This window comes from Fragaria vesca, linkage group LG2, assembly GCF_000184155.1.
Source record: "Fragaria vesca subsp. vesca linkage group LG2, FraVesHawaii_1.0, whole genome shotgun sequence".
NCBI lineage: Eukaryota > Viridiplantae > Streptophyta > Magnoliopsida > Rosales > Rosaceae > Fragaria > Fragaria vesca.
This window is the reverse complement of record NC_020492.1, coordinates 20,565,212-20,587,036: the sequence shown is the minus strand read 5'-3', so window position 1 is coordinate 20,587,036 and position 21,825 is coordinate 20,565,212. Positions and strand designations below refer to the sequence as shown.

At 37.4% G+C, this 21,825-nt stretch overlaps 2 protein-coding genes across 3 annotated transcripts; both read right to left on the bottom strand.

Annotated features, from left to right (window-relative positions):
• Positions 1–9,810: 9,810 nt before the first annotated feature.
• Positions 9,811–11,836, bottom strand: LOC101313274 (thromboxane-A synthase-like). Its single transcript, XM_004291005.1, has 5 exons — positions 11,670–11,836; positions 11,292–11,444; positions 10,402–11,194; positions 10,223–10,318; positions 9,811–10,140 (listed from the first exon to the last, which is right to left on the bottom strand). Exons 2-5 carry the CDS (start codon positions 11,435–11,437, stop codon positions 9,811–9,813), a joined length of 1,365 nt encoding a protein of 454 aa, XP_004291053.1. The 5' UTR covers positions 11,438–11,444; positions 11,670–11,836.
• A 2,446-nt stretch (positions 11,837–14,282) lies between these two features.
• LOC101312795 (heat shock factor protein HSF30-like) lies at positions 14,283–16,315 on the bottom strand. 2 transcript variants are annotated; one of them, XM_004291004.1, is made up of 3 exons: positions 15,871–16,315; positions 14,799–15,558; positions 14,283–14,410 (listed from the first exon to the last, which is right to left on the bottom strand). In XM_004291004.1, the coding sequence occupies exons 1-3, from the start codon at positions 16,168–16,170 to the stop codon at positions 14,385–14,387; spliced, it is 1,086 nt and encodes a 361-aa protein (XP_004291052.1). In that variant the 5' UTR covers positions 16,171–16,315; the 3' UTR covers positions 14,283–14,384. The 2 variants fall into 2 exon arrangements, with proteins under 2 accessions (XP_004291052.1, XP_004291051.1); XM_004291003.1 differs by having other exon boundaries at positions 14,395–15,558.
• Between the last annotated feature and the right edge of the window lie 5,510 nt (positions 16,316–21,825).

The following is a 21,825-nucleotide window of genomic DNA, read 5'->3' as shown; positions in this document are numbered from 1 at the left end:
GAAGTACATATCATAAACATTTATATCAATCAATTAACTCATTGACCAGCTTCATAACGTTGTTTTTGGATAAAGTAATTTTAATGTCCATAGAAATTTTAAAGTCATGAGAATTACAATGTCATGAATTTAAATCCTATTAATTGAGAATTCCATTGTTTGAATTTCATGATGTGTCCATAGAAATTTCAAAATACAATTCCATGAATTTAAATCCTATTAATCGAGAATTTCATTGTTTGGATTTCATGATGTAGAGTTTTAAAATGACAAGAATTTGTATTCAGACTAATCTTAGTTAAAGAAATTGACAAATGATGCTTATTTTGTGAGGAATTCAAGTCGGGAATTTAAGTTCCTAAATTTCACGATTATTTTCCTGTGAAAATTGCTAATTCCATAAGATAAGTATCCAAACGAGGAAAACCGTCCTAAGAAATTGGGAATTCCTTATTTTTTATTAAATTCTCAGAAATTCACCCACATCCAAACACACCGTAAATGTATATACCGCGCCAAGGCGCGGGTATAATTCTAGTAGATATATAGATCAACAAATACATATATAGTAAATGTATATAAACAGTGATAGATATATAGTAAATAGGTTTTTCCCCAAAGTTGCTCGGTTCATGTTCGTGGGAGACAAAACTGTCATGCCACGTGGCAGCGTGTGGGTGGATAGAATGGGGAACATTGCTAGCTAGCTGTCTTGCATCTGCACGTGATCATCTCCATTATTAACCAAAGCAAAAAGCTAATTAATCAAGGTGATGATTAATTGATCCTCTTAATTCATTTTCTTAATGCAACTCCACATTAGTTTCGCATTCTTGATGATATTGTTCACCGTACGTTGACCCGCATCGATAATTTCGGCATTTCCTCAAAATCTTCATTTTGCTCCAATGTTGCATCATTTTTTTCCGAAATCCACATTTCCTCTTATTTTTTATAAATAAATAAAAAGTAGATTAATTACATAATAATTAACTTAAGAAATAGTTAAATTCTAGTGTTTAAGTAGTAATTATGTGTATACAAATGCACGTAATCAGGCATGTATCGACGCCGCCAACAACCTCCCCAACAGAAGTAGCAGGAAAACCGTCGAAACATGTATATAGAGAGGACTATCGAGCATGTCCGCCGTCACTCCCACAGGTTTGACGAGAGAGAGAGAGGAAGAGATCCTTCTCTCAATCGAAAATGCAAAGCCATTGCTAATCTGACCTAGCTGTTGCCGAGAAACCTCTCACACAAGAGGACAAAGAGAGAACATGAGTTTTTACTTTGAAAAGAATATGGCACAATGGAGTTGTGTTTGCTAGTACAAGGAACCAAAACGAGGTTGGGTTTTCATCCATTAATCTACTCTTATCTTTTTTATTGAATGCGACCCCTTGTATAGAGCAACGGGGTTTTCAAATATTCTAATGAGGAAATTTTACCAATGGTACCCCATATAACTAGGGCTGGGCTGGGGACGGGACAGGAAGGTGTTTTTAAAAATCTGTCCCGTACGTCCCGATCCCGATCCCGACTAAAATTTTTTTTTTTTTTTTTTAAGAACAAATTAATTGATTATCAAACACCACCACAGGTGGAAAAACGGGTTGAGAAACTCCAAGCATTCAAATGCTCCACCACAATTGATCAGTGTATGAAATTTTCGACATTTTTATGCTGTTTGGAACAACATTAATGAAATTAATGAAAAAAAAAATATCCAAAAACACATAAACAAAAAAAAGAACATTGATGAAATTAGAAGTACTAAAATCAACAAGAACATAGGTGCATAGGTGCTAAATTACATACCCACTTTAAAAGTACTAAACATCCCACATTAAAAATTAACCCTACAAACAACAACTAAAAATATCCAAAATCACACAAGCAAAAAAAAAGAACATGAATGAAATTAAAAGTATTATTTTAGACCAAATTAAGTGTGGTTGAGTGCATTGTAACACCATGCAACCTAAAAAATCAAGTATAAAATGAATAAAATTAAGTATTCTAATATTACGGGACGGGACGGGATTTTTCGGGATAGTCCCGTCCCGTCCCGTCCCGTTATGGTAATGTTAAAACGGGACGGGATTGCTATTTTCAAAACCTATCTCGTCCCGTCCCGCTAACTTTCGGGACGGGACCGGTACGAGATCGGGATTCCGGTACTAAGTGCCCAGCCCTACATATAACATTCATTCATCATTATGGTATATGACATTTCAAAACTATGATATTTGTACCCTAACATGTAAAGCTGACATAAATTTGATACCTTCCGTCTTTAAGTTTCTAACAATGTCAAGTCGACTGCTACAAAAGCTGTTTCATAGGCAATTACATCTTTTTATTTTTCTCGGCCTTTTCCCTCTCTCCCTCTCACTCCGCCGCATACAGCCACACCTGAGCACATGTTCTCATTTATATATGTCACATCCCGACTCTTAAATTTTTACTTACCTTATTTACTAGCTTAGTATTAATAAGAGTTTTACCGTCTTCGTCAATGAGTTTATAGTTTAATTGGTCCCTAGAGAGGTTTTGGGGGATGATTATTTCGGAGGAATTATTCGTAGGAGAAAAATGTGATGACGGTAAAAATGGTAATTTTAGCTAGTAAAAGGTAAATTTTATTATGATATTATTTTGGGGTGTTAATTTTTAGTGTTGGGTTTTAAATGATTTGGGATGGTGAAACAAAAGATTAAAATCTCTGCGATATATCCGATATATCATCCGATATCTCTTTTTTTCGAATGACAGATATATCTATAGGGGTCAATATCTTATCTTCCACCGTATCTACGATATTTCCCCGATATTTCTCCAATACCGTCAAATATCTTCGATATTTAAGAAATATCTCCGATATTTATGATATTTCTGATATATCACCGATATATTAAAAAAATATCTGTAAAAAAAAAAAGAAATGATATCCGAAAGAGAAGTAATTCTCTCGAGATATATCCTAATGAAGAGTGAGGGTCTTGACTCTTGATTGATTTCCAGAAGAGAAATTCCCTCGTGGTATATCTAGAATAGAAGTAATTCCCTCAAGGTATATCCCAATGAAGAGTGCGGGTCTTGAGTGATTTCCAGAAGAGAAGTAATTCCTTCGAGGTGTATCCCAATGAAGAGTGGTGGTTTCGATAAGATAATGATGAAGACGGTGGAAGCGAAAAATGTGGTGGAAATACCAGGTTTGTATATGGAGTATCTTCTACAGTTAGTGGATTGAACAAATTTTCATCTGAAAAAAATTACGATCATGGCTATAGAAGTACTAGGTATGGAGCGTAAGAGGATACCATGTATGGGAAGACTAGAGGTCTAAATGATAATCAAGATGTTGTTTCAGTTGCACTAAGTTTTGAGTCTATCAGTTTAGGTAGTGGGACTGGAACCTCAAATGAATCTCAAGAAGGCAACAATCAATATGGCTATAATCAACGCACGGAAGTCAATGATCAGTCATCCAGTTGGATTCATCCTTACTATCCATTTATAGGGGAAACAGTCAGCTGTTCCAAAGACATATATAAAAGTGCGGCTATTGAGACCTCCAAATTTGCTCAGTATACTTCTCATGCTATTTACACCTCCTTTTTAATTTTAACTACAAGCATTTGCTCACTAGACCTCCTTTCAAATTCCTAAAATAACCTTATGTATGTTATTCACATATATGTTGATAAGTTATTCATTATACCTCTTATTTATTCTCTAGACTTCTCATTCTTTTATTTTTTTTTCTTTTTGCATGCTATCATCGAGACCTCTATTCCTGTTATTTTTTTTTTCGTTCAAATCTCTTTCACGACCTTAATTCCTTGATATATTTTTATTTCCCATAGAATATCACCAAACCGGCCCATTATTTGATCAATTTGTAAAAAAAAGTTTTCAATAACGTCAATTTTTCTCTTAAAAATCAAATAACATAAAATATTGGGTTTCAAAAACTTATATTTACCAACCCAGTACCGTCCCTCCTTATAAGTGAGAGGTCGTGTCTTCGACTCACAGTAGGCTCGTTGTAGCATAATAATAGTTTAATTATCTGATAAAAAAAATTATATTTACCAACAAGAAAATATTCTAACATAAATTAGCTTTTCTTTTTCTATTTTACTTGTGCTAAACAACGATCAAGGATAACATTGTATACTATGTATGTTCCTTTTTTCCCTCTATTTTATGTACATCATGAAATTATTTCTATAGTTATTTAATTTTTCATTATCGATTTGTTTTTGCATATATAATCCTTCACCTTGTATATATATGCTTTCAATATGTATGATAGTAGAAAATTCTATGTCACATTGTTGATATTGATCATAGTTTTAGTTTTAATTAAATATATAATATGTAGTAAAATTAGAAATTAAAAATATATAAGGAAAATAATAAAGAATACAATCAATTAATTATTGAATTGGAAAGTGTAGAGAGAATAAATATACTTATTTTTATATGATTATTGTCCTTAATAGTCATTACGTAAGAGGAGATAATTGTCATTCAATAACTCATAATAAAGGGAGGTCAAGTGAGCAAATTTGGAGGTCTCAATAGCCGTACTCCATATATAATTATCATATTTAACACTACAATTCGTACTATATGAGTTATATGTCTTGGTCTTATTATTGTACTTTTATGGATTAGCGTGCGTCTTATCAACAACCTAGATTCTCATTCTGGATGTAGATGAAGTTGATGTTTGTAATATTTATATGTAAATCCAATGAATTAAAAATTTCAAAAAAAAATTTTTTTTCTTCAAAATCTTTATATTTTTTCCCGGGTTTCCCCGATATATCTGAAATCTCTTTTTTTCAAAGGACCGATAGATACACCGATACCGATATTTTAATCCTTGGGTGGAACTGGTTGGAAAGCCCAACATAACTCTCCCTTCACTTCTCTCTCTTTTCTCCCGATTTCTCCCCGAGCCCTCTCCCTGCCGGATTTTCTTCTCGCCAGTCCGCCATCGTCCGGCCGCCTGAGAATGCCACACCGGTCCTGATCGGTCAGCCCTCGACCCAGCTTCCTTCCTGGACCGGTGAGAGCCGCCCTAGCTCCGCCGTGAGGGAGTTATCTCGCCTGAAAGGTCCGACTGCCGTGGTGGTTCTCTCGCCGGAACTCCCTCATCCGGCCGCTGCAGCCGGAGCTACTTGGCTCAAAAGGAAGCTCTCCTCTTGTGCATTCATCCCTCCAAATGATTCACTCCCTGTTGAGCTAGTTAAGGAGAAATGTCAAGTTGAATTAATTTCTAGGGTTCTTGGTAATGTTTTCGTTCGATTGGCCTACTTAGGCTTGGAATTGGTGTTTGTGCTAGTTAGAAAAGTTATAAAGTGAGTTGAGAGGAAGATGCTATCAAAATTTGGTAGGCATTGGAGGTCGCCGGAGTCGGCCTCCCGCCGCCACTGCAGGCGGAGCAGATGGAGGTGGCACCGCTGTTAGGGGGATTTTCATGATTTTAAATGTGTAATATTAAGGGGAGTTTAATGTATGAAGTTTAGAATTTTTTGAGGAGTTTTGAATAGGTTTTGGATTTTTGAAAGATTGGTGAATTTGGCAGTTAATGGGGTAGAATCCGACCGTTGGATTTCCGTTATTATTGTTTTAGAATGTTGAAATAAATGAATTGAGGCTATGGTTGGAGTTTGACGTGAATCCGATAAGCTTAACTCTAGAAAGGGTAGTGGATTAGGCGGAAGAGTTTTGGGTTATATTTAAGTGTTATTTTTTTTTTTTTCTGAAATTGAAGTTTGGTCCTAAGTATGGTTTTTGTGCCAGGATTTGAGGAGAGCTCATTTAAGTGGCGAATTGGATATCATCGGGCTTATGCCAAAAGTTGTGAGCGGACGTTCGTTTTAAATTATATATAAGCATGCGGTGATTTCATATTACATGAATGATTTTATTGAATATCAATTTGTGGAATTGTTTATTTTCGTGAAGTTATTTTTGGAAGTAAAGGCTCTTATTTTATTTGTTAACTTCGTTATTTAGAAAGTTACCGAAAATGAGATTTCTCATTTTTGGTGGAGTCATATATTTATTGCTTCTTTTATAATTGGCAATTTTCATTATTTTTGGAGAGTTACCGAAAATGAGATTTTCGGTAGATATGTATATGGATGATTATGAGGATAGTATGTATATAAATAAATAAATGCTAGCTAACTATACTTGCTTTTCCGCCATAATGAGGTAAAATTCCATTATGGTGTGACGTGAGCGTTAGACGCAATCGTCGTAGCTCTATATAAAATATGCACGTATATATACACTCGTGCTTTTCCGCCATAATGAGGTAAAATTCTATTATGGCCGGTATGACGTGAGCGTTAGACGCAAGCGTAGTAACCTTATATAAATTTCTATTTTTCTTATTCCTTCATAGAATTCGTACAAGAAGTATGACGAGTGTAAATATGTCACATCCCGGGACCCGCTCCGCCGTAACACGATATTGTCCGCTTTGGGCCCACCGGCCCTCACGGTTTTGTTTCCGGCAGCTCAGGAGCAACTTCCCAGTAGGTCACTCATCCTGGGATTGCTCTCGCATCGACATGCTTAACCTCGGAGTACCCATCCCCTCCGAAGCCGCTGAGCCACCAAAAGGCCTCGTGTTAGGTTGGTGGTGGGCATGTACATATACAGCACATAACCCCTCTCCGGTTGGCCGATGTGGGATATTACAATCCACCCCCCTTGGGAGTCCGACGCCCTCGTCGGCACACTCGCACCACACGGCAGAGTGGCTCTGATACCATTTGTCACATCCCGGGACCCGCTCCGCCGTAACACGATATTGTCCGCTTTGGGCCCACCGGCCCTCACGGTTTTGTTTCCGGCAGCTCAGGAGCAACTTCCCAGTAGGTCACTCATCCTGGGATTGCTCTCGCATCGACATGCTTAACCTCGGAGTACCCATCCCCTCCGAAGCCGCTGAGCCACCAAAAAGCCTCGTGTTAGGTTGGTGGTGGCCATGTACATATACAGCACATAACCCCTCTCCGGTTGGCCGATGTGGGATATTACAAAATACATACTTATATATATATATATATTATTTTAGCTTGAGAGGCTTCATTTTATTAAATTTGGAGACTAGCCGGAGCTAGTCATGTAATTGTCAATTCATGAGTTGAGAGCTTTTGAGCTGTCGCATGCAGCATATTTTCTATGGAAATTTAAATTGGGAAAGCATAAATATTTTCATTAAATTTATTTTTGTCCACTCACTCTAACGTTTGCAAATGTTTTCCCTGGGCCCTTCGTTTTAAAAATGCCCAATTTGCAGGTTAGCATAGTTGAGGTCGGGCGTACATGGAGAAGAGGCATAGTCAATAGTATAGCTTCTGCTCATTTTATATTTCTAGTTCATTTCCTCTCAAATAGAGTTGCTCTGAACTGTAGTTGTTAGGTGTGAGATTTTCTTTTTTTTAGTTAGTAAATAAATTGGGAGATGTTGTGATTTGAGGAGCACGAAGGCTCCAGAAATAGAGGGTTATAGATGGATTCTTTTGAAGTGTATGCAGGTATTTTCTAGGAAGGGTTGTCTATTTTCAAGGGAGGTTATGCCGAATTTTCGGTAAATTTTCCTTGGAGGTGGCCCCCGCAGGATTTACTTCAGGTTTCAGGATGAAATTCGAGGTGGGTCCTGACAATATATCTCTTATATCAGACACAAAATTGCTACAAATTGAACCTTCCTCTTCTTGTTTTTCATTGTTTTCTTCTTGTACTTGCATTAGTTCTCCAATAATTAAAACTCCCCCAAAGTTCAGAATCTAGATTCCAACTAAACACAAAACTTTGTTGTTTCTCTAGTAAACAATTCCCAATTTTCCGATCTCCATTCCAAGTTTCTGACCCAACCCGATGGAGAACTCGACCCAAGAATCCCCTTTGCTAGAACTCATTGGCTCTGTCAGAGATTGATGTTTAGGTTGGTAATTAAGAAAAGTAATTGCAGAAGAAGCACAAGTAGCAAAATCTGTGAATCCAAATATTGAAATAAGTTCATGCCACCCATTTTAATGGGTCATTGGGTTCACTAGGATACAAAAGAAAGGCATACTCTGGGTCTCTGGCTGTCGAATATCGTCAGACCGCTACAAGATCCAGTACTCTTAGAAGAGAGTGGCAGCAAAACGGCCTCTGTCGTCAAAGAAAATCGTATCAACTAAGGAGACGAAAATACCCCTTTAAAAGTATAGAGAGTTAACGCCGTCATTAACAGCAAATACTAAAAGTAATTATGTTCCATTATTTGAGTATCAATATGATAGTTTTTAAATATGGTGTATTGAACTGATGAATGGCATTTATTTGAGGTATGGTTTGTAAAATTTCCTCTACTCTAATTCTTCGTTTGTATGCCTATCATTTTCTTATTTTGACTCGTTTGTCACCACTCCAATTGAGATAGATGAGCATCTATTTCTTTGTTCTGCTATCAACAATGGTTTCGATTCCTTCCTCCCTGCGTTTCTCTTCACATAGTCAAATTCTAAAGCATATAAGATTGCCGATTAACCATGGTTTTTTTTTGGCTGAAAGATGAGTGAGAGAAAGGAATGGCCGCCTACCACTTATGTATTAAAAAAGAAAAGAAAAAAACATCAAGAGAGGAGACTAGACCAAAACCTCTCAAAAAAAATAACAACGAAATAAAACTAGAAAAAAAAAATTATGTTTGCCGATTAATCATGTGCATGTGTCTAAAGGAAAAAAAAAAATCCTATTTATTCTGCAGAAGGCAATTTACTAGTATATAATTTTGTTTTTCTGTCCGTCAATCTGTCATACTCGTGGCCTTTGTTCTGGATTTTTCTGTCAAAATTATATAAGAATTTGTTTGTAAGAAGGAACACTGTCACCGCTAGGATATCACCATTCAGTCAAAGTGAGAAGGAACATTGTCACCACTAGGATATCAGCAAAGCCACCACACCTTGGGCAAGTGACTACTCGCTCCTCGTCGAGCCCAAGTTCAGAGTTTGGGTATGATGACAGCCCTGGCTCATCTTCACTTACATCCACAATACCTGTTTCAGGAAACACCGGACTGGCTTCGGATAGAACAGATGAGAGCAGTAACTTTAGGCCAAGTTACATGAACCTGACTGAGTCAACAAAGGCAAAGCAGAAAGCAGCAAGTTATCAATCTCACAGAACTCAAAGGCAATCCATGGATGAGTTTCAGTTTCTCAAGAGGTCTGGGGCATTCTCTAATGAGGATTCCAAAAGTAGTGCTGGTTCTGAACCACCATCAGTCCATTTCTCAAAGCCGCTTGGCATGCCAACCGCTTGGATAAGAACTCTATGAAATTAAGGTGAAAGGGATACTTGATCATATGATTAGTTGGACTTTGCTTGAGAAAGATCAACCGCTTGTTGTTCCCTGTTCCCTATTGTGTAAGTTAGTGTTTTGTGCTAGAGTAATAGATGCGTCCTTGATAATCGACCTTGATTATGATTTGAGGTTTCATTTGTAAAAAAATGTTGATTTGTTGTTATGAAATTGCACACTGCTTCCTACTTATTTCATATTTCTTACGAGATTAATCATAAAACGTGTATACAATGTTTCACCCTAGGTTTCTGAAGGATGTATCCTGCTGGATGGAACCAAACTAGTTTATAACTCTAGAAACAACTTCTTGAGCAGCATGACATGCTAAATCAACACTAAACAACTTTGCTTTTGATTTGTAAAACAGTAGAGCTTGTGGAACTCGTGATGATCATGACTGAAAATGAATGAGTACATCATGTCCGCTTAATAACTGTAAGCTTGACACCTTTCTTGAAGTTAAGAACAATGCCGAACTCAAGTTCCAGAGGTGCCTCCATGTTTGGAGAGTGCCTGAATACATATTTCCGGTATAAATGTATCAGTGAGAGCTTTAGTTCTTGTAGAGAAAACTTCTGACCAATGCATGCTCTAGGCCCTATTCCAAATGGTATGAAAGCATAAGGATGCCTTTGTTTCTCTTCTTTGCCATTCGGATCAAACCTCTCTGGCTTGAACTTCTCTGGCTCAGGGAAGTTCTTTGGATCTTTCGCTAAAACTCCGAGAGCTAACCAGACCCAAGTCCCCTGCTCAAAACAAATATCTCATTAGGTTACATACAGTGATTCAAACCGGTATGAAGAGGTCCTTCGTTAAACAGCAGTGTACCTTTGGTAGAAGATAACCTCCTACTTCTACTTCTCTTGACGTTTCTCTTGCAACTAGTGGAGAAACCAAGTAAAACCTCATTGCCTCTTTAATAACCTGCCAATTTTGTATAGACATATCAAGTAAAAAAAACATCAAACAAATGACTACTTGATTAGCTCTTGTTTCATGCTACTTACCTGTTCAAGATAAGGGAATTTGTGCTGAAGATCAGGAGCTGTTGGGATCTGATCATGTGGACCAAATCCATCGATTTCTGCTAGCAACTTGCTTTCCACTTCCGGGTGTCCAGAAATCAAGTAAACAGCTGAGGACAATGTAAAAGATGTGGTGGCCGACCCAGCAAGCAAATGTTCATAAGTGACTGCACTAATGTAGTCTGGAGTGAACACACTCTTTGCTACCCCCTCTGACTCCCTTGCATTCATTATGAGTGACAAGAAATTCTTGGTACCTCGATCGCTATCTTTCATTCTCCTCATTACAATCTGATCAAGCCGGCCTGCCAAATTCTGGTTAGTCCGGTCTACTTTCCAGTCCATAGTGCCCGGAATTCTCTTCAAGATTTGCCTAAATGGCTCTTGTATTATGGGGACAAGTAGTCCCAATATGATTGATAAGGAACCTGATAAGTCCATCTTAAGCTGAGTTGTGGAATAGATGTGTTGGTTGATAAAATCTGAAACTTCATCATCATTCTTGTCTTCACCATTATCAACCTTGTTGATTGAATTACTAATAGACTGTGGTTTTGAAAGGCCAAAGTCGACACCAAAGGAAGCTTGTCCAATAACATCAGTGGCCAATCTGAGTGAGAGGTTTGAAAAGGTAATGTCTTCCTTGTTGGAAGAGTCATCAAGGTTTTGAGTTGCAGATTCAATATATGATTGCATGGTGGGAACAAGGCTGGCTAGGTATGAAGGTTGATACACTGATAAAATGGTGTTTCTCATGGTTGACCATCTTATATCCCTGAATCAATTAGGCTCAAAATCATTCTCAGTAAATAAAAAAATAAGTTATGAACTTTAGCTGATATTCTCCACATCATACATGAAAATAACATTACCTGGTGAAAAAGAGACCCTTTTGGTGAAGAGGTGAGGCTGAGATTGGAGATGGTATGCTTCTGTTTGGAATGTCTTTGAATTTCTTGATTCCAACTTCTCTACAAAGTTCTGCATCTGCTACAATTATAAGTGGCTGCCTTCCCATATGAAACCTGCCCAACATTAATCAACAAATTTACCTGACATGACTAAAGTTTGAAGTCAACTACAAGATCAAATGTGTAATCAACACCACAAACTCATAATTAACAGAAAAAAAAATTAGCCACAATCTGAGAGTGCAGTTAAGATTTCTCACAAACAGTTAAATTTCTGCTTCAAACAACAAGCTTGATATAGCTAGTTGCTACTTGCTACATCCAGAAACACATACTAACCTGAAGATAGGGCCATATTGCTTGGCAAGAACTGAGAACAAATCAGGACCATGCTTAGCCAGCAAGGGAAGGTGTCCTAGAAAAGGGATAGTTCGTGGGCCAGGAACCCTTCTCACTCCCCAGTATGGTGCATACAAGTATCCCAAGACTCCAGCCAATACTGCCAGCACTGTGAAAATGGTTGACACCAGAGAACCATTGGTAATCAAAAACTCCATCCCCATCAATCTGTGAAAGCTGTCTTCCTTTAGTTGTCTGAGTGAGAAAGAAAGGAGAGTATACCTGATCAAACAAACTTGGGTTTGGTTTAATATATAGTTGATGGAATAAGTGCCTGGGTCTCACTGCTCACTAGGCAACTTGAACAAGGTTACTGGGTCCTTTGTCTCTATGCAAATGATTTTATTCCTGAAATTTTTGCACCATGTTGTGGTGGTGATGAAAGCATGACATTTCCTGCCGGCCAGGACACTATGTTTGCTTTCATGCTTTCAAAATTCAACTGTGTTTTGGAGTATCAAAATTTTAGAGTCTACAAGTGTTTCATTACTGCAGAGCATTATAGAACCCCTTTCAAGCTCTAGATGCATAATCTGCCGACCGAACTTCGAAAAGAATATGGCACAATGGAGCTGTGTTAGCTAGTACAAGGAACCAAAACTAGGTTGGGTTTTCAACCATTAATCTACTCTTATCTTTTTTTATTGAATGCGACCCTTATATAGAACAATGGGGTTTTCAAATATTCTAATTCTTCGTTTGTATGCCTATCATTTTCTTATTTTCAGTCGTTTGTCACCACTCCAGTTGAGATAGATGAGTATCTATTTCTTTGTTCTGCTATCAGCAATGGTTTTGATTCCTTCCTCCCTGCGTTTGTCTTCACAGTGTCAAATTCCAAAGCATATAAGAGTGCCGATTAATCATGTGCATGTGTCTAAAGGAAAAAAAATCCTATTTATTCTGCAGAAGGCAATTTACTAGTATATAATTTTGTTTTTCTGTCAACCTGTCACACTCGTGGCTTTTGTTCTGCACAGGATTTTTCTGTCAATTTGGGTTGCTTTGGAGAGCAGGAGTTCAGCCATTCAAACCCAAAGAAGGTCCAATGCCCTGAAAATTTATTTATATATATATAGGAATTCTCGTCCGCACCAAAATTTTGGTGCGGATTTCTATTTTTGCACCACTTTTCAATCGAATTTTCTCATCTCCACCGTCTAGTATCTAGATAATATTGTGCAGATCATCTCTGCAAAATTTCAGCTAATTTGGTAATCGTTAAGACCCTCAAACTCGAAAAACAAATGGACGGACTGAATTTTGTCCGGTTGTGTTCATACCAGAAAAACTCGAGTTTGAGGGCCTTAACGATCACCAAATTGGCTGAAATTTTGTAGAGATGATCTACACAATATTATCTAGATACTAGACGGTGGAGATGAGGAAATTCGATCGGAAAGTGGTGCAAAAATGGAAATCCGCACCGAAACCTTCGGTGCAAACGTCCGCAGCCAAGAAGGGCTATATATATACACACACTATTTGTTGGTTAACTATTCATATGGTTAACTATTCATAAGCATTATTTAAGTGAATAGTGTGAGGACGTTTTTGCCCCTATTTTATGTTGGAACGTGAATAGTGTGAGGACATTTTTGCCCTTATTTTTTCATCTGTAGTTCCGTATTTGCCCTCCCATGTTTCTTATCGGCATTTTCTTTCTTCGTATTACACGTACTCGAGTGTTCTAAAGGCTTTTAAAAGATGAGGAGAAAAGATGTTCAGGTTTTGTTTTTTTTTAAAGGAGAGAGCAAACAGAATACAGAGGAAGAAAGGAGGATAGATTGTTTAGAAGCTCGAATTTGTTTCAATAGTGCTCTGTGCTCTGTTTCTCTATCCTTGCTGCACTGTTGAGCATATGTTTTAGGGTAATATGGGTTTTTTTTTATCCTCAGGTGTTATTGAAGTTCATTTACTTAACTCTTGAGGAAGCTACTGGTGGCATTTCTATCGATAAATTTTAGGTCTACCTATTCTCTGTAATATTTGATGTGTTGATACAATAGTTTTGTATCTATGTCTCCCTATTCCCTAAAATGGTTGATGTGTTGATACAATAGTTTTGTATAGTTTTATGAACTGTAGTAACGTAAACTCAACTAATATTAGAAAAAGAAAACTATATCTTATTTTATCATCTTGGTTAAAAATCAAGTCATTTCATTCACGTCTGTCATAATCGTAAATTATTAACAATGCACAAGAAACACCCGTGGCAAGCCACGGGTACCATTGCTGAGAAAACAAAGTATTTATGATGAATATGTTTAGCAGAAATAGGTTCCAGAGGTTGTCTGCGAATATAGAAATGTCTGTAATGTTACTCAAATTGCCAGTTCTAGTATTGACATTGCGAAACTTCTTCAAGATGGAAGGGAATTCTATTTGAACAGAAGAGTTTTACATTAAGCCAAGACTTAACAATTACACACCAGCTATAAGAGTACATGACATGCAATTTACCTTATTGTGAACTCAACTACAATTAGAATGAAACTACCTAGTACCCATTTTCCATACACAGTTTTTATGTACTCATATATCAACCTAGTTAACTGCTATCTACAGCACTACATGAATGAATGAATCTGATACAGACTGATTGAACTCCAGTGTGAAGCTAGAGCAAAGTATGAGTTCAACGACCCTTCCTTACTCGACTCCATAGGCTTCACCTCCTGCAAAACACCAAAGAAGAAGAAACTAAATCACAACAGAACTGATTAGAATCAGAAGTACCACCAATGTTTAAAAAAACTAAATCATGATTGCAAAAGGATATAAAAAAAACAGCAACAATTATCGGCCCCATTGCAACATTCACCATTCCCTGCTGCATCAGAAATCATACATTATTTCTCACTCACAACAAAGAACACAGACTTATTAAAATCAAAACCAATTAAAGCATATACCAAATATGATGAGCAAGGAATGGTGTTCCAGGGACCAATTCATCTAAACACAACATCTTCATCAATGAGTCACCGATATCTGACTATCTTCCCTAAGGATTGGCCTTGATCAGATAATCCATTTGATCAACAAGGTCTTGCAAGTCCTCACCCCATTCTGAAGGATCAGCAACAAGATCCTCCACCTCCACATCGATTTCAGAATCATTCCCCACCACAACCTCTTCCTCTGGATTTCCACCAATGAGCTCTTCACTCCACAAGTCCTCCCACATCGTCTCATTCACAGTGCCCAAGTTGCCACCATTACTTGTGGGTATTGAAGTTAGATTAGAGCCCTTGAAATCACTGCTTGATTCATTGTCCAAAGCAGCAGCTGAGAAAAGTGACTCAAAGTCTGACTCCATGGTTGGAAACTCTCCCTGATCCTGACTTCTTGACCTGGCCAAAACATGGGCTGTAGGCATCTCTTGCAAATTCTCCACACTCGGGCTGGCAGCTAATCTTCGCTTTCGACCAATTTCAACACCAATCAACTCTCTTTTCTGAGCAAAGTTTTGGATAAAAGATGGGTTCTTGAGTGCTTTTGCAAGGAAACTCATAATCTGTTGCTGTTTCTTCTCAGTCGTCTGCAACCGATCCTCCATTGCAATGACCAGCTCCTTTGAATTCTGTTGTTGCTGCCTCAATCTCACTATTTCAGTCATCAACACATTTCTGTCCCTCTTCAGTCTTTCAAGCTCAGTCTCTAGCCCATACTGTCCCAATTCAACACAAGCCCCTCCTCCACCTTCATGCATATTCTGCGACACATGCCTCCTCCTCTTGATGGTCTTCAACAAATGCCTCTGCCCTCCAAGAAACCCTTCATTCGCGAACTCCCATCGATCCGGATCAACCTTTCTGAAACCCTGCATTTGAAAATTCAGTTCAGCAATCCTTGTAAATTAACTAATCAATAATCTAATCAGCAAATGTAACAAAGAATATGGAACACAAACCCAGTTAGGCATTATATCAAACACAATCTAAGCAATCCTAAGTCCTAACAATGAAACCCAAAATTAACCACTATAGACTAATTAATTAGCAAACAACTTAAAGTTTAAATCTTTCAAGCAGCCCAAAATACAAAAGGGTACTATTACTTCATTCAAATTCAAGAGACCCAGGTATGATTCTGCAACATAAACATGAAAAAAAATGGTGGAATTGGTACTTACATATGTATTAAGCTGGCGAATGAAGCTCGAGAAATTATTGTGCTTGAAGTACCGAGGAAGAAGAGTGGATGAGAACTGATGAGAGTCCCAAACAATGAAGCTGTTGCGAGCTCTGCTCCAGGAAACAACGGGGTCAGTAGAAGGGTCCTCCACCATTTCAAAAGTCTTTGAAAGAAATGGTGGCGGACCCAAATCGTGTAAGCCCTCCATCGGTCGCGGTGTCAGGCTTGAAGAAGATGAAGACGATGAACCAACTGTGGCTGTTATAGTTTCTTCTTCTTTCACTATCACTGTCTCCATTGTTTCACCTTAAAAGATGAGTTTCAAGACTTGGGTGTTGCTAATTTTGATGAGATTGAAGGTGTTTGGTAGCTCAATCTGAGGTCTGAGTGAGTTTAAGAGTTGGGTTTGTAGTGAAAGCTGGGATCTTTACTGAGATAGTTTGTTTGTGATGTGGAGGAGAGATTATATGAAGTGTGTTCTTAAGGCGGTGGAGAAAGTTCTAGAGAGAACAGGGTATGGTGTTGGGTTGTTTCTCCAGATTGTAAGAAGTTTCGCCCAATAACACTAGTGGCAAGCACCTCAAGGCTCTAGAACCTTCTCATCGTTCTGGATTTCTGGGCTAACAATATAGCCCAAGAAACTCTTTGTCAGCTCACAATCCTGAATCCAGTGTTGAAGATAGAGCTAGAAAACAGAGGATTAGCCTCATCCGACTCACTCCCTATTCAAGCTTATTGCAAAAGAGAAAAAAATGAGAAAAAATATATTACAAGAACTAAACTTCTAAAAAAAAAAAATCACAAGAAAGAACGAGTGTTGAAATCGAAAATTAAACGGTACAACTAATCTCGCCAACAAAAAATTTTAACTTTTTGTCACGTCGAACCATTAGAATTAAGACTTAAGTTAGCCATAGCAACAATATAATTTCATTCTCGATATATATGTGAGGAACGAAAACGCACCCAATAATTTGTCATATTGTAATGTAATAGTGATAGGTCTTCCTCATTTCAGTTTTCTTAGTTTTATTTCGCTATTAGTTAATTTACTTCAAGAGATTTTGGTTTAGTCACACTCATTTATTGTTCTTTTTTTTTATATTAATACAATAGCGTTAGGGAGGTTTGCTCCTCTCTTACACTCATCTTTCAGTTAAAAAAAAAATGCACCTGATAGATGCGATACAAACAATTATGTCTCTCAATTCATAGCTGCCAATCAATGTCTCTAAGTTCTAACCATATATGTTTGTAATCTTGCACCAAAGCTAACTCAATAGCCTTAATGACTGACATAACCTCGACATCCACTGCTCTCTAAAATCAATAAAGATTCTTGTATAACTTGCATCATTGCATGGACAGTAGAGCTACGCCCAGCACCAAGAAGTGGATGATGTCAATTAACAATACATAGAACTTAACAAGGTTTGCAAGGGACACAGAATTCAAAAGCAATTCTATATGAGGAAGCTACTTGCCCTGTGATTAATCTACAAGCACTAGCACTATTGTGTTGGCCTCAAACACTTTGCTCTACATTTGGGCTGCAAAACGAACAACCACCCCAAGACTCGGGCTTTGGATTTTGGGCTCAAACAGAAGAAGCTAGCAGATTGACGACTAGCAAAGTAAAGTCCAAAACTGAGTGCAGCAAACAAGCAGGAAATGAGGAGGCAAATCGCAATTGATGTTTAGAAATGAAGGAATGACAGATCGAGTTGAAAGACTTGTGGAGTATAATCCAAAAAACATAATAAAAACAAAGACCAAATAATGCATATGATCACGTGCTATGACATATATCTGAAATCGAACTTGCAGAATTCCAAGTTCCAACCCTAAGCAAATCGGTATTATCTTAGTCTTCAATCCATGAGTGTTACGCGTGATTCTAAGCAATTGGTTCAAGTTTGGACGGTGGTAAAGACCAAATCGAGTAAAGTAAAGAATTTTGAGGCTGGGATTTGAGAGAGAAGAGACGTGTGTTTGATTATATATGTTGCATAAGGGGATCGATGAATTATGAGCCGCTAATAGTGATTCTTAGCATCATAAACAATATGAAGCAGCAACACCATTTCCAATCTAATTGGTTCTGAAGACGATCGAGAGCTAATTAAGCTTTTGGGAGCCCCCACCGATGGTGGCGACAACAGACTCAACATTACTCGGCCCTAGCTAGCTAGCTTAGCTTTTCAATTATATGAGAGAGAGAAAGAGTGTGTGTGTGTGTGGTCATGGCTTTTCTAGCAAGTATAACACACCAAGCTAAGAGAGGTACTGACTACTGAGGAGGAGGAGGAGGAGGAGGAAGAAGGTGACCTCATTCTGTTGTCCACTATTAGTATTCTACTTGATTTCTGGGTCAGCAATCATGTTTTTGTGTTAGATAAAGCTCGACCCAAAACCTTTTTGTATACTTAACCTAAGTCGGCAAGCAATAATAAGCTAGCGTTTTACCCTTCTGCTTCCTTGTGTATGCATGCATGCTGATGTCAAGAAACTATTAAAAGATGCTAGAGTGAAATAGATCGAGCAAGATATATAGTTTGTATGTTGCGTACAGATTTGATTCCCACAGACTAACTCGGCCATACTATTATGTTACCCGATGATCTTGATCCGATACCAGTAAGTGACGTGTGAATTATTATCTGCTCAGATATTATGTTGTGAACTTGTGATGACATGATTTGAGCTAGCTTTTTCATAATTTCCAAATAATAAGTTAGATAAATTCTTTTTTTTTTCCTTGTTTTTTTAGGAGTATCTGGTATTCTCAAAGGCTTTCCAGACCTAAAAACTAATCCGCGCCGAGAGATCATGTCAGAATGTTTCCTTCCTAGCCACCAAGAATAAATTAGGATTTAACTTCAATTAGCGTTAACTCCATAGGTATGAGGTTTCACATTTAGGCTCTTATCAACTCGACTAGATATGGTGGTTAGAAGTTAGAAAAATTCTGATATGAGATTATGTATCCTGACTTAGTAATTAAAATGTATTATGACATCATGCACCATCCTAATTATAAACAATTAAGGCATGCACTATTCCCTTGATAATAAGCACCTAGTTTTTTCTCCATCGGTGTGCTACATAACATGGATCACTCAGAAACCATATACTATATTTATTGTATTATATACACCATACTGAGGTAGAATATTAGAAATCGATGCGTACAAAGTAGTCAGCATTTTGGGTGATCGATCGATCACCACAGTGTTTGTCTCATTGAGCTCATCATACCACCCAACAACGGGACCCCATGCACCGGATTTATAGAATCAAACAGCATCAAATTAATGTATAAGAAGTTGGGTACAGATACCCAAGTTCTGAAAAATAATTTTCCAGAATCCAGAAATGAATTGACTAAATTATTAAAGCACGAGCCCTAGCACAGTGGGAGAGGGATCCAGATAGAGCAGGAGAATTGACATGGAAGGAAGGAAGAGGAAGAAGGTAAAGGTTTTATGGTTGCTGAAAGCCTGCAATTAAGCCTTGTCTGCAAATCTGCAATGGCATTACTCAGCTGCAGTTTTTGCCGGGTAGTTCAGAACTGGGTTTATTATTTCTCTGGCGATCGGATTTAAGAGAGTTTTGCACGGCCAGTATATATTAAATACGTTCATGCTTATCATCTGACTGATGGATCATCATGACAGCAACAACCAAAGCAATTCTCTGAACCATGCAGTACGTCGATCTGTGTTGCTGATGCTGAACATGACGAGGCTCTTGCTCTTGCTCTTGCTCGGGGTAAGGGTTTCAGAATTGACCTGGTGCCATCACTGCCATGCTAAAATCTCTATCGACCTCTCTATCGGATCGAGAAGAAGCACATCTGTATTAATTCTTTTTCTTCTGATGCACGTCTTCGATCGTAGTCTGCACTGTGCTGTCTGTGCTTCCATGTTTATGATCGATGAGTTATTTCTCTGGTTTATATTATACAAGGGCAAGGCCATGCATGATGCATTTCTTTGTTTCTTTTGCAGTAATACTGCGTCACTCTCGCAATAAAGAAAGTTAGGTCAGAACTTTTCCACTCGACACTCTAGAAAAAATAATTCTGTTTTTCAGATTCATTAATCCGGCCTGTGCGTCACGATCAGAATTATTATTATTATTATTTTTTTTTTTGCAAAAATATTAAATTTGAACTTTAAACGTAATGAACATGAGCAATATTATATAGAATGGGTGGGTTGACTTTGAAAATTCGAACAAATTATAGGGAAGATATTGAGCACCATTGCACCAAATTGAGAAAAACCAGAATAAGTTTCAAGATCTGGTCGCCAATTAATACCCTCACAAGTCGCATCAAGAAACTTGTCCACAATGAGTACTTAGGGTTAGAGTATGGATCTTAGATTTCACTCGCATGTAATGTTATTCACCTATTATGAGTTAAGAAACATGCATATTCTAAATCAAATTTTAATGGATAATATATATATACACGATTTTTCTCAGCTGTGGACGTCTGTACCAAAGTTTTGGTGCGGATTTCTATTTTTGTACCACTTTTCGATCGAATTTCCTCATCTCTACCGTCTAGTATCTAGATAATATTATGTAGATCATCTCTGCAAAATTTCAGCCAATTTGATAATCGTTAAGGCCCTCAAACTCGAAAAACAAATGGATGAACTGAATTCTGTCCGGTTCATGTTTATACCAGAAAAACACAATTTTGAGGGCCTTAATGATCACCAAATTGGCTGAAATTTTGCAGAGATGATCTACACAATATTATCTAGATACTTGACTGTGGAGATGAGGAAATTCGATCGAAAAGTGGTGCAAAAATGGAAATCCGCACCAAAACCATTGGTGCGGACGTCCGCAGCCGAGAAGGGTTGTATATATATATGTTGGGGAACAATGATATATATGATCTTTAAATAAAATAGAAATCTCAATAAAGAGTGTGAGAAACAAAACAAAATACGAATATGATTGAAAATAACGATTCAATCCTAATTTATGAGTATAACATTATATGAATCTTATAAAAGTTGTACAAGGAAAGAAAGAACTGACTTGATATTCCGATTGAGGCATGCATAAATGCACTTGACTAAAGACAGATTTCGCCCCTACCCTTGTGCTTGTAGTTCGATGGGCGTCCGCCTTGTAGAATACAACAATCGATGATCCAAAATAGAAGCACCGCAATTTTAGACTCTAGCAAACCATAAATTGTATCTTGTACTCTCTTGACACGGACAAGACCTGTAGAAGAATTGAAGATTCTTGATCTTATCTTTAAGGAGATATGAGTATGGGTTTATATAGAACCCCAAGTGAACCAACATGTCCGTTCACTTATCTCCTTGAAAAGACACAACTGATTCTTAAAGACACCTATTGAAAAAGACACACCATTTCAAATGGAAAGGTCATGAGTAATTTTATTTTCATTCATATTGGATATTATTACATAATTTCCAACAATATATATATATATATTTTCTCAGGTGTGGATGTCCGTATTTATTCTTACGGTGCGGATTTCCACTTTATACTCACTTTTCAATCGAATTTTCACATCTCCACCATCTAGTCTTTAGATACTAATGTATAGACCATCTCTACAAAATTTCAATCAATTTGGTTATCATTAAGGCACTCAAACTCGATTAACCAATGGATGAACATAATTCTGTCGAACTTGAATCGTTCATGTTTATAACAGAAAAAACGCGCAGTTTTGAGTGCCTTAATTATAACCAAATTGGCTGAAATTTTGCAGAAATGATCTATACATTAGTATCTAAATACTAGACGGTGGAGATGTGAAAATTCGATTGAAAAATGAGTGTAAAGTGGAAATCCGCACCGTAAGAATAAATGCGGACGTCCGCAACTGAGAAGCTTTATATATATATATATATATATATATATATATATATATATATATATATATACTCTC